Below are 14063 nucleotides of genomic sequence, written 5' to 3' on the forward strand. Positions count from 1 at the left end.
CAGGTCATATTTTGCAGTACAATTTGTCCTGAAAAACATTGACATTCAATTATTTCAGGCTATGCAGTTTTTATTTCTTACTTTGAAGATCAAAATTGCATTTAGGATGATGTCTTAAGTGTATCTAATGTAACTTTTTAAAAATGCAGTTGTGTTAGAAATGCTGAGTTTTTCATTAAAATGTCTTTTTTTTTTAATTGTACACTGAAGAAACTTAATGAACTATGATTCCTATATTAATGAGTAGAATAACTTAAATAGCTGCAGTTGATGGTTGTATTAATTATTTCATTTCGGGAATGTAGCCATTGAGGGTATATCTGTTTTTTTGAATTCAGGTATTTGTGTAATAGTTAAACAATGTTTTTTCTTTAGGTGTCCCAATTCAGTGTTCATTTCAGAGGCTACAGAAATATTCCTTAATTAATATTCCCTTTAGCAGTGTGCTTTTTCTTCCTCATAGATTTCTTTAGAGCAGAAAAAAATACATAAATATATTTGTATATTTGTTTCCATACTCATCTGATTTGGATGTCTAAAAACTTGACCCTGCTCATTGCAGGAGGTTTGGACTAAAGAACCTTTGAAAGATCTCTTCCTACTCAAACCATTCTATAATTTTAATATAAGGATATAAGAGCTGGTTTTTCCATTCTATTCCTCTAATGTCTATAGCAGAAATAGTTCTATCTGACCATTTTGGAATTTCACTTGCATGTGATTTCTGTCTTCAAAATTTATACTTGAGTACACATATCCAAACCAACTTTGAAGAGTAAAGCCGTCTGTATTGAAATGTATAATAGCAGAAAATTAGGCATTCTTCTATACTTCATAATTTTATTTTTCCTCTCATTCACATGTTTTGAAGATGAATAAATGTAAAGGACATACACATCTGGAATATCAAGATTAGTCATTAATAAAGGCTATGTGAGAGCTTGACAATAGCAGTGAAATTCTGAAAAGTTTCTAAGATACTCAGGTACAGAAAATTATTTTGAAAATCTGAAAGAAAATATGTTGCATAATGAAAAGCTTGATGTCTTAATTTTTTTAGTTAAATTACTGCTCTATTGATAAATTTTAAGTTAAAGGAAAATAACCAATGCATTGAAACTACAGAGTATTTAACTTTAAAACTGCTCTGTCATTTATCTTTATTTACGGACCTTGTGTTTTCAGAACTTCAGTAATGGGGAGAAAGGTTCAGTTTTTTATTGCTTTGTTTGTGACAGGCAAGGCTTGATCTTTTTACTGGAAGTCAGCACTTTGTAGAAGTTTGCCCATCTGACACCTAAATACTAAAGCACTAAATTCAGTATCAGCTTTTCAAAGTTTTTAGTGCACCTGAACTTGTGTTGACCAGCTCTCTACCTTTAAAGCAGAATTGTAGTATTTGTCTTTGTATATTTGTATATTTGTCTTATCTTCTGACATTCTGCTGCTGATTTTGATCAATTAAAGGTGTTAGGTGTGGGGCTCAAAGTAGAGGCTGTGATCAGGGAAGAAATGTGCACAGAAAAGAGAGAGGAAGGATGAAAGGTCACTTGTGACAAAGAAGACTAGAGAGATGAAAAGGAAAGTAAATAACACAGCTAATTAGAAATGAGGAGGAAAATAAAGTATTTTCCAGGTGGTATGCAGTTTATCTTACAGCAAAACTATCAATTTCCTCCACCTGTTCCTGGCTACTCCATTACATGGCTTTAGAACTTGTCAGTCATGTCTTTTATGCATTGTGTAGAAAATGTAAGGAGTGAACTTCAATTGCACACAAGAGCTCATGGAGAGGCAGGTGGAAAACAGCTTTTGTTAAACTGGTTTTAAATAAACATCCTGTGAGAGCTTGTGGGGGCACTCTCACTGATAAATCAAAGATGAAAAGAAGTATCCTTGTCTCCCCTATATGAAATGGTAGGTCTTCAGCTTTTCAGTTGATTCATCGTCCCTGCAAAGGGTTCACCATCAGCAGGTGTGTTAATGATTCTTTTACTGCCTTTCTGCATAGAGACAGTCTTGTCTCTTTCTTTTTGGTAATCCACCCTGCCTATCCAGTTTTCTTTGTCTTTTACACTGGAGCAGTTGAAACCTAGATATAAACACTTAACACTCACAGGCAAAGCTTCTGAGAAACTTAAGGGTTTTGAAATAATTGGAGATCCCTCTCCACTTTGACAACATTACTTCATGATGATATATCCTTTAGGTTTACAAAAAAAAAAAACAAACAAACAAAAAAAAAGCCTTTATGTCAGAGATTCTGTATATAACAGTTCAGTTTGGAACAAAAATTTGACAGCATGATTCACTGACAAAAACTTTAGAGACTGTGATGAAAATCTTGATGGAGTTTTAAGCATTTTACAACACAGAAATAAAGAAATACAGCTGCTCAAAATCATTTCTACTTATTAAGACAAAGACTTTCCCCTGCCAAAGGCAGGTTAATATATGTTTTTAAAGACTTGATAAAGAGGTCTACTAATAGCTTTAGCTATTCACAGAGATTTGGTCTTTCTGAAGCAATGAAAACATTAATTGTTGTTATTTTGACTTGATGGTAGTTCATGTCCTCTTTTTCTTCCACGAGGGACGCAACCCTCAGGACTCTGACAGAGAAGTCATTGTGACTTTGTTGCACCAGAGAGTACAACAGTAGTGAAAAATACTTGAACATTTGAGATAAGGGATTTTGAAATTAACAGCTGTGGCTTTACATTGCTTGTTAACATGTTTTGACAAATGTAATTTTCTGTCAGCAATAGATCTTATATAAGTCAGCCTTCATGTTTTGGAAGATAAAAGTTTTGCTTGCTTCTAAGTAGATGAAGTATATCCACATCATTAGAAATAGGAGTTTTATTTCCTTCTCAATTGGAATGATACTTTTTTTCAGTTGTCAGAGCAAGAACTGGGCCACAACCAGTTAATATCATTAAGTAAATATCATACTTAGCATTTGAAGGTATGCACTGCTTCTTCAGGAAAAGAAGGTTCTGTCTCCATCATAAAATTTGGTCAATTTCAAAAGACTTTTCAATCGTTACATAACTCTGCAACACAAATACAAATTGGCTGAAGAATGAGGTTTGGGGATTTGTATGCCTGTTTAATAAAAACGGAGCTTGAAAGAAATTTACAAGCTCTTGTAAGTTTGGTTTCACTTTATTCCAACCATCTTTTTTAAGATACTTTTTATTCTTGACCTGACTTCTTCCCTGGTCCTCTTCCCTTAAAAATACTTCTGATTTCTGTTCTAAAGTACGTGAAAGCCGTGGACACGCAGAGCATATTCTGACACTGAGCAGAGCACATTCCCTCCCCTTCCCCTGCCTTCCCTTTTTAGCTCCTGCACAGGGATTTCCTTTTCATGGAAATCAAGGTAATGGAGAAGGGGCTTGCCCTGAAGTGGGGATGTTGGCATTGGGCTCACTGCCATCTCCATTTCTCCATATTAGCATATTGGGGTTTCATGGCAGTCCCAGTCATTTTTAGGCTGACTGTCCTTTAGAGTCCTGGTCCTCAGGCAAGAGTCCTGGCTGCTGGCTTGCCTGTGCAGCAGCAAGAGCCCTGGAAGCATTCCATGCTTTATTTTCTTCAGAAGTGCACCAGGAGGATGTGGGATAGATCTCCCTCTTTGTGGGTGAAACACAGACACATGGTGCATAAGATCATCTTAATTTTCCACTTACTGGAGCATTTATGGGAATGTCACTGCACCCAATTAACATTACAACACAGAAGAACAAAAAAGCCAGGACAAAGCAAAAAATCACAACACAGTGAAAGTAAATGCTGACTGTAATTTTTTTTTTTTTTTTCAAAAATAAGTCTGAACCTGTGGACACACTAAGCAAACCCTCAAAAGTAGTTCTGTGGGAGATTGTTATATGGCAGGGCAAGTCTAAAGGAGTCATATCCAGTCTGAATCCTTGGATAGTTTAACGAAGGTCAGGTTTAAAAATAACTGAAGTAAGCAATTGGATTTCAGAAATATGCAACATAGTTGGGTTCAGGTTGGTGTGGTTTTCTCTGTATCACGGCTACTGTGACTGCAAAATGAAGTTTGCACTAGCTCAGCATAGTTTGTTTTGTGTGTGCATGAACATCTGATCTGTGTCAGCAGTTCTTCAAAGTGACTGCTACAAGGACAGCACGCTCAGTGGACTTTGAAGAGCTCAGGATTCTTCCTCCATCTGTATTTTAATGTACCACATAAACCATATGCAGACTGTATATGCCTATGCTGCCTTGTGCCTCTGAACATGCCAGTGCCCCAGAATTCACTGTTATCTCTGCCACAGTGAATCTGCTTTCTTTTAAAAATGCTTGTACTTCCTACAGCTACAAAATAGTCTTGTAAACATGAAACCCTCCAAACTCATGGAGGGAGTCCTCTAAGAAGTAAATTGCCACTAGTTTCACTCGGGTGCCTGTGGGATCTACACTTCAGTACCCAGAGAACGGTCTTTTTTGCAGGTTGTCACAAAATTCAGTGCTTTGTCATAGCAAATCAGTATTTTTTTGTAGTATAGTGTGGTAAGCCAGCTTGTAGTTGCTCCTTTCTTCAGTTTCACTCCAGAGCAAGGCTAAATGTGGTCCCATGTGGTATTTTAGTGGGCTTTTTAGGGCATCTGTCAGTAAATTGAGCATAGGTATCATAGACAGCAGCCTGACAGGTCAGCTTTTGGCTATCGTGCACTGCTTTTAGGCTGTTTCCCTGGTTGGAAAAACCTCATGTTCACCATTATAATGGTCATGCTTTTACATCTGAAAGTTTCAGAGAGAAGTTATTCCTGCTTTACTGGAGAACCACAGTTACCTGAGGGGCATGCCTTCCTGGAGCATAAAGCCCTGACTTTTATCTGTGACGGAATAAGTGGTGTGTTGGAGATGTCAGCAGAAGCATGTGAGGTTAGACTAGCAAGTTTTTTGATGTGCAGTGCTCATTAGCATTAACAAAACTGACTTTGTGTTCAGGCCTCACCATTGTAGAGAAGCTGAATCTCTTTGCGAACTCCCTCAGCCCTTGGTGTTGTGCTGAGCACATGGCTTACTTCTGTGCAGTGTTTTGGGGTGTTGCAGATACTGTAATTTGCTTTTAATAGACATTTTCATTGATCAAAACTGTCGCAGTATGCTCCATTTCCTAATGATGGATTGAAGCCAATTGTTTACCATACTATTTTAAAAATTGATCTTGTTCTTTGGGGTTTTTTTTTCCTTATTTATCCAACAGGGTGGTCTGAGTGCCCAAGCTTTTGTTCGCATCGAGATAGAAGATATTAATGACAATCAACCAGTTTTTGAACAAGACATCTATGTGACAAGTATCAGCAGTCACACACAGCCAGGAGCAGAAATCATCAATGTTGTGGCCACGGACAGAGATTCAGGAATATTTGGCATTGTCACATATGAACTGGTCCCAGGAGAATTTTCTTCTTTTTTCACAGTCGATACATCCACAGGTACTGTATGAATCTATTATTCAGAAAGGTGATAATTATACAAGATATATATTTTCCTTGATGATGCTTTTTGTATTTGGAGCCATGTCCCACAGGTGAAACTTAGATTCTGATGGAAAATAATACTAGAGGTAGAGGGAGGATTAAGGTTTAACATGAAGCATTTGCAATCACTAGAATAAACGGAAAATGGAAAAATAGTATATGCTAGCAAAATGAAGGGCAAACAGGATGCCACTTATCCACTCTTTTCAGCTCTAAATCTATTGATCATTGTCGGATATAATAAAAGATTACTTTTTTACAAAACTATCTGCATTTCTGGAATTCTTAGGGCTTATTCTTGAAGAGCAAAAATATACCCTTCAAGATGCTCCTTTCATTTCTTCTCTGCTTCTGTTCTGATCTTCCTCTATACTGTGCAAGGATAAGTCCTCATTCTGCTCAGTCTTACAAGGCGTATTTGCCTCCCTGTTTGACTCAAATGTTTAGCTTTGTAAGTGTGCTTTTCAGTAAGTGATTGACTAAACTGAAATTGCCATTTTTCTTGAGGGCCAGCCCTTGCATGTGAATATATCCTGATCAACAAATGGTCATGGTACAGATTATGATATATGTTTATATGTTTTAAGATCTTTTTCAACTGCGATACATGTATGTATATATTAGCTCTTTGGCATTCAAAATCTTGCAAGGTTCTGTTCTTGCAAAATGCTGTCTGTTTTTACACAGTTCCCAAAACATTCTGATGAGCAGAAGAAACTAATCTTCTTAGGAAGTTAGGCTGCTTGTCTTGGCTATTTCAGAATTTATTTAACTGCAGACTTTTAACTACCTGTCAAGTCAGGTTCTCAGGGGCATAACTGATGTCAAAAATATGTAGGTCAGTCAGTAATTAGGGAGCTGGATCTCCACAGGCATTTAACTGGTCATTTTAAAACTGTCCCATCAGGCTTGTTGAAGAGAAGTGCCCCTGTGGATCACATTAGCAGCACTGGCTTTGCAGCAACCCTCTGCTGAAAGAAAGCCTTTTGAAAGGCTTCTTCCTTGGATTGTGACCTTTTGGCCTCTTTTTCCAGTTTGGCACTTTGTATAGGAAAAATGTCATGCTTAATGATGAAGACTCTATAAGCTTGTAAGTTACTATTACCTCATGGATCTATCACAGTATTTTATCAAAAGCAGACCAAATTCAGGGTGAAGTTGCTTGAGGTCATTATTGCTGACATTTCGTGATGAGAAAATCTCTTAGGTCAGACACTATTCCCAGTATTATAGTGCTTGGAACCTGATTGCACTTAATCAGATCTCCTGCGTAATTCACAAGGTCAGACTGTGTCTAATTTTAACTTATTAATATTTATGCTGTGGGCTTTTTTTTTTTCCTGAATACCCTTTTTCCATTTATATTCTTCCACATCTACTGACAATGGGGCTTATGCTCAATCATAGTGAGGCAAATGATTTTTAAACTAGAGCATGAAGAAAAAAATAAAGGTTCTAAATAAATCCCCCCCTCCAAAAAACAAAAAAAAACAACAGCGACAAAAAAATTTAAAATTGCTAATATATCACACAGAATTTTTGTAGTCTTTGAGCTTGAAAATCTGTTTAGTATTCAGAGAGAGATTAAACTAGTGGCTCCCTGTTAGGGCACAGAGGTTTTGAGCTCTTCCCCTTTCTTGTTACAAGTTACTTCTTGTTACAACAGAGACATTTTCCAGCACTCATTGTGCTAAAGCTGTCTTCATATGCTCTGATATATGGCCTAATTTAGCTGTGCCTCTCTGAAGGTTATGTGAGGGACTTCATCTAGTTAGCTGGGTTGCACTTTTTGTGGACAGAGGGCAACAGACAAGTATGTGAAAGAACAGGCATTCTTCAGGAGATGGATTCTCAAACCAGAAAGCCAAATGAAATGATATTACAGTTTGGTCTCTGTTTTTCTGAGCTTATGGGTGTGCAGTCTGTTTCTGTTGTCTTCTGCATTTTTTTTTCCCATTTACAGTGTGTCATATTCTGTTTTATCTGGTCTTCTCATTATTAGAGGACCTAAACAGAAGGACAAATGGTGGTGTTGGAGAATTCTGTGGATTTACCTGCCTGATAAATTTTATTAAATAGTTATTTTTTTCTCCATGATAGAGAACATAGAAAGGAGAAATGAAAATCAGTGCACTAGTAATTTTGACTATGTTAATTATAACCTTTGATATTTTATGTGGACAGAGATATTTTCAGTATAGTGAGATTCAAAGTAATTAGTGGCAAACAGTGTGTCACATTACACTATGATACATTAAAATAATAAGCAAGATGATGCTTTTGTCCATGACATGCAATTTTTCTTTTTTTTGGCATTTTCTTCTTCTTGGCATGAAAATTTATCTCACTGTAATTTTCTTCAGGGGTGTTTGTTGAGTGCTGCACTTAGAATACTCACTAAAAATTAAATTTTGATATTTTGGAAGATAAATGGATAAAACAGTAAAATAATAATTGAAACCTTCACTGCTATGTCTTATTTCTGGCTCTTATTTGTTAAAGCTCTTAGTTTTTCTGTGAGCTGTGTTCAAAATATCCTACCAGCTGGTCAACTCCTCACTATGTAGAATATAACAATACTCCTTTTGATACATAGATATTATGAGGTTAAAGCACATCCAGGCTCTTTGAAGGGGCTCCATCTTTTGTTTCAAGTACTGGGACATGTGGATGTTGTAAATAGATAAATTCATTGGGAGTGGGAAGGAACATCCTTTCATTAACTAGACAGACATTCCACTGATTGTTTTTTTTTCCCCAATTCTAAACAAGATTTTATTAGTTATATTTGTTTGCTATTTTAGCTTTTAGACACTGCATTTATTGTTTATGATATGCTCTTGTCCTCATAAATAACATTTATTGTGTTTCCATTTTTTAAAAAGTTGAAGTGTTTTTCATTTGATTGATGATAGACTTTCCACAAGAAAAACCACTTTAAGAACTGTGTAACTAGAAAAATGTATGGATAGGAAACTGTAAACCATCTCCTCTGCTGGTTCGTGACTCTTGCTATCGTTTGTTTCTAGTGTTGGTGTAAACAACATCTTGGCTTCATTATGTTGCCTTTTGTAGATAGCTGATCCATGCATGATCTATGAACAGTACTCGTGAATTGATTAGAACAGGGCAAGTTGAAGAGCTCTTCTGGCTAAGAAACTGTATGAGCTATGTTTATTTTCCCATTGTTACCTAACAAGCTGTCTGAAAGACAGTGTATTTATAGTTATGGCTGAGCTGGTAATTAAAAATGTAAGTCACAGGATGCAATCATAAGTGTGGCAGAAAACCTATGCAGTGCTTGACTTTAGGATTAACAACTGAATTAGTATACTTAAATTACAATAACAGCATTAATACTTACCTTCACCCAATGCCATGTAATTAATTTTTCCATTGATCTTAGTGATGCCATTTTGGTAAAAAGATGGCTATCATGATGATCTGGGAAGTTGTGTCAAGCCAACAAACATAATAATAGTCCTTGAAAATTATTCTGGACCAGTGCGACTTCATGTGTCAATCTTCAGGTAAACAGCCTGTTCATAATCTTAAAACACATCCCCTAGCTAATCCCTGGGTGCAGAGAAAACTTCCTTGAAGGCTAAGCAAAAGACAGCAGCCATGGTTTATCTTCATGTGAATGTATTTGTTATTTAAACCTAGCATGAAAACCATGTAGGGAAAAGTATTGTTCAGTGTATGCTACAGAAATATAAAAATTTAATTTAGCTTCTGTTTCTTTCAAATATATAAGATATTTAGGCTTGTGTTTCTGTGATTTCTACCTAACTTAGATGACTAGAACAAAAGCTATGACCTTCCTTTTGTGTCTTTTATTGAGAATGTATCTGTGAATATGGCTGATAGACCTGGGCTGGATGCCAGGTGCCAAGCAAAGTCACTCTATTACTCCCCTCCTCAGCTGTGCAGGGGAAGAAAATGATGATAAAGGCTTGTGGGTCAAGAAAAGTGCAGGGAGAAATCTCTCAGCAATTACTGTCATGGGCAAAAGAGACTCATTTTGAGGAAATGACTTTAATTTATTACCAATCAAATCAGAGGAAGGTAATGAGAAATAAAAACTACATCATAGAGGACATTCCCCCTGACCCCTCTCTTTTCCTGCACTTAACTTCACTCCTAATTTTCTCTACGTCCTCTGGCCCAACAGCGCAGGAGGATGGGGAATGGGAACTGTGCAGTTCATCACAGGTTGTCTCTGCTGTTCCTTCCTCCTCACACTCTTCTGCTCCAGCACAGGTCAGTTCAGCAGGGTTCAGTCCTTCAGGAACAGAATGATCCAGTGTGGATTTCTTGTGGGGTCACAAGTCCTGCCAGCAAACCTGAACCAGTATGAGCTTCCCATGGGGTCACAGCCTTCTTTGGGCATCCATCTTCTCCAGCAAGGGGTCTTCCATGGGCTGAAGGTGGATCTCTGGTGGAGCTCCATAGGCTGCAGGGGGACAGCTGCCTCACCATGGTCTTCACCACCTCCTGTAGCCCCCACGTGGCCAAATGCTTGCCACATAAACACAGTACACTGAGATACTTGGAGAACTCTCCATTGACTTGAAGGTACTTGGATCACCCTTTTGTTATAATACTTTCTGTAACTTATTTTCACCAAAAAAACATTTTGAGGAGAACAGACAAGCCTTGTTGCAAGGGCTGACTAGTAGTTGAACATTAAAATAAAAAAAACAGCACAGAACTACAGCTCCTGCAAAGTGAACATTCTTTTGTGGAAATTTTGACTTGCTAAAACCCTACTCTCTTTAAGATACACTCTGATTTCTTTTTAACAGAAGAGAAAAGTAGAGCTTGTACAGAACAGTGCCTCACTGGTATATGTTTCTTGTGGCAGTGCGTATTTTAGTGCTGTACTACTTTAATTACTGCACTATAGAACCATATGTAAATGCAATTTAATGGCAAACTAACTTAAAATGTTTATTTAGATTTGGTTCAAAATAAATTCATTCCAGTTAAGGAGGCTGAAAAATTAAGTTTTATTTTAAAAATAGAACTGTTTTTTAACTGCTGCATCTTTGGAAATTTTAATTGCTTTATTTTTTATTGCAATACAGGTTTAAAAGTAATGTTGGAATACCAACTTTCTGTTTATGGGAGAAAACCCCCAAAACTGTGCTTAACTCCATGTATTATGCAGTGTTTAATATATAGCAGATTTTACTAAGCATCAAAGTAAAATGGGGATACACCCTTTTTAAAGAAAACAAGGACCATATTTCTGATGATTGATGATGTTTTTGTATAGTATTGTAGGAAAAAATACTTTATTTTTAAACTACTTTGGCATTTTCCTACAGCATGTAGTACATTTGCTAAACATATGAAGAGCTTCACATAAATAACATTTAAAATTAAGAGTGCTTTATTTTGGAACATTTTGAGGCCACTTTTTTTAAACTGCACTTTCTTCAATTATTGTCTTTCTGATCTGTCATATGATTTTGCTAGCATATTTGGAATGCTGCAAATCAGAGTAATATGTCTGAGACATTGGTTTAGCACAGTAAGTTTTCACCTTTGAAGAACTTTGTTTAAGTTAAATCAAAAAAGAAAAATTAGTTGTCTCAGCTGAGTTATTTGTGGGCATTGACCTTCACAGAGATCTCACCTAATGAGAAATTTACCATAAAGAATGCAGAAAACAGTATATTGTCCTAGAAGCACGTGAAACTTGCTGTAGTAAGTGTAAGGGTGCAGATTTTGGCCCTGAAGGAGAGATCTGCAGCAGAACAGCATGAAAAAAATATCCATACTGCTAGCTCCTAATGTATCTCTTTTTTCTTTTATGTATAAAATCCAATAGCATCAACCATCTACAAAGAGAAATACTTCTATAAGTTATGTGCCAAAAACTCAACCATGCAATAATGAGTATACATTAGGTTATTGTGCATGAAAGAATGTAAAGCATTAACAAAAATACTCTAGCCCACCTCCCTTTCCTCCTAATTAAGCCCATGTCAGACCTCAGAAACAGAAGAACCCACCAGAAGCAGCAAAGAGTGAACTTCCATGGCATTGCACAGATGATGTGGTCTGATTAAAAAAAAAATGGTGAAAAGGAAAATATTAAGCCCATTTTAGAGGAGGGGAATAGTATGATATTTATCCACTAAAATTTAAATGAGCAATCCTTTTCTTTGCTAGAGACTGCATGGGTCTGAGAGTACAGGATATATTTAGTGTACTTTGTGTTCTCAGCCTAAAGAAAATAAGAAAATGGCAGGTCACGCCAAGGGAGCAGACAGCTGTGGTACAATGTTAGAATGAATGCAGCAGGGAAATGTGTGCAGCAGAAAATCAATCCATGTAAATGAAGGGCAGTATCTGGAATGTTTTATAATGCTCTTAATGTAAGAAGAGTAAATATATCTTTACCTTATAGCAGGCTTCATTCTGTATCTGTCCTGATGTATCTTTTTGTACAGTACTTTCAAAGAAATCATCCTTGATTGTCATGACAGTTGTGTTTTCTTACCAGGTTGTGCACTGCACTATTTTTGGATCTAGAGGCTGGCAGTTTGATTGAAAAGGTCCTTGACTAAAAGGACATTTTTTGAAAACTTTGGTAAGCTAAGCAAAGAAAGGCGACCTGTTGAGAAGGTGTGGCAGGGTTGGAGCTGTGCAGATTGTGGGGGGAGGTCTCTGCCTTTGTCTTTGAAAATACAGCAATTCACCAGGCTAAAATCCTGCCTGCTTACTGGTGTAAGCTTTGATTTCTGGATGGACTTGTGTTTGTGTGAAAGTGTTCCATTTGTACGCAATCAGACAGCAAACAAGCTCTCAGTTACTATTAGGTCAGATTAAAGGAAATAAACCAGGGCAGAAACAAAGGAAATCTCCTTGTACTAGCAAATTATATCTCTTCAGTTATGTTTTACTGAAAAAGTAGAATTTTCAGAAGGTGTTTTTATGGTGTGGCTTGTTTGTGGTTTTTTAGGGAATAATTATTTAAACATATAATAGTACAAAATAGAGAAAGCTAGGAGGCACCTGATCTTTTAAATTGGCAAACTGTAGTCTCTAGAAACATAAAGTTTTGCATCCCAAATTACAAGACTTTGTCTAAAAAGCACTTGTGTAGGGAAAACAGCCTAGATGATACAAAACCATTCTAGTACCAAACTCATGCCCTCTTTTGATCAACATTAGAGGCTAATGCTCAGGTGGGTATTCCATTTGTGAATAATGGAACTGCTGTAGTTAGAAATTCATATTTTATGCATTGATGAATACTACTTAGCTCACTAAAACTCTCTGTAAACTATAATATTTCAAATAGTAGTGTCATGCTTCTGGGGGAGTTGCAGTATTAAGATTGCTTATGTTACTTTATAGATCCAGGTACTGGTTTGCTATTGGGAGACTCCCTGACCAGACTTCCATGTGCTAAGCAAATTCCTGTGATTAAACACAGTATGTTTATATAGTATTGGTTGTAGAAAGTAAGTCCTTTTATATTTATTTCTCTTTCTATGAGGAAAACTATAAATTGAGCACAAGAATTTGCTACAGATGGGGCAGTGTTGAAAGCATCTGCAGTACAGGGTTATGAGACCTGTAAAGTACAAATGTAGCTAGAAGATTGATATTGGTTCAATCAGTTATTTACTACAAATACATTCAAACACTTAACATTTTCAAACTGAAGAGATTATCTTCTTTGCTGAAATGCAAACCAGCATTTGTGCCATTAAAAGTAAGCTTTTTAAAGACTTTTCATGTCAGGTGAAGCTGTGTGTATTACAGGGTAGATTGTAAATAACAATATAATTCCTTATTAATTCCTTCCTTCCCCTGACTGTTATTAAACTGTTCAGTCTTATTTGGCAGTGTTGCTATGGTTACCATCAGGCATGCAGCTTCAGTAAAAAGGTGCATTTTAAGTACAGGTGAAATGCTAAAGCTGGAGCCTGTGTGCAGTGCCAAGATGACAGCATAGGCAATGGGTTGGATAAACTTAAATAGAAATGTCAAGCAGAAACACTATCATTCTTTGTTAAAACAATGCTAATTTTAACATGAATGCAAAATGCACACCTCCTAACTGCATTGATCTTCTGGAGTATCACCCTGTCTGTGCTCATCTTGAAGCTTTTTCAGACATGAAAAGCAAAGCTGTGCAAGCACCCATGCCCTAGGAGGCTGCCAAGCTAGGGGGGTGCTCTGGGCAGATCAGTGGGTCAGCTCTGACCTGCACAGTAGTGAACAGCAGGTCCAGTGGCCAGCTTTGAAGGTGAGCTGGGGTGAGGAGCCATATGGACCTTTTGGCCATCTGCTTGTTGTCTGAGCTGTGTCAGGTGATGCCAGCTGGCTCATCCTAGGTTATTTGCTGAAGAAATAGTACCATCATTTAAAGTTGTTAGGGTGTTTCATTTCAATGGCTTAGGTAACACCACTGGTAACTGTTGACTTGATTTCTCTTGTCATGTTCTAAACTTGTCTTTTTATTGCATGAACAATGATATAATATTAGAAGCCATTTAAGTATGCATACCTATGCAATCC

General features: G+C 36.9%; 1 protein-coding gene across 1 annotated transcript in view; it reads left to right on the forward strand.

Moving 5' to 3' along the window:
* The window catches only part of DCHS2 (dachsous cadherin-related 2), a 105333-nt gene that overhangs the window by 45647 nt on the left and 45623 nt on the right, over nt 1-14063 (forward strand). The window contains exon 3 of the mRNA XM_021530219.4: nt 5243-5474. Coding sequence (XP_021385894.3) covers nt 5243-5474 — 232 coding nt within the window. The remainder of the gene's footprint in view (nt 1-5242; nt 5475-14063) is intronic.

The sequence above is a fragment of the Lonchura striata genome, chromosome 4, assembly GCF_050655825.1.
Source record: "Lonchura striata isolate lonStrDom1 chromosome 4, ASM5065582v1, whole genome shotgun sequence".
Taxonomy (NCBI): domain Eukaryota; kingdom Metazoa; phylum Chordata; class Aves; order Passeriformes; family Estrildidae; genus Lonchura; species Lonchura striata.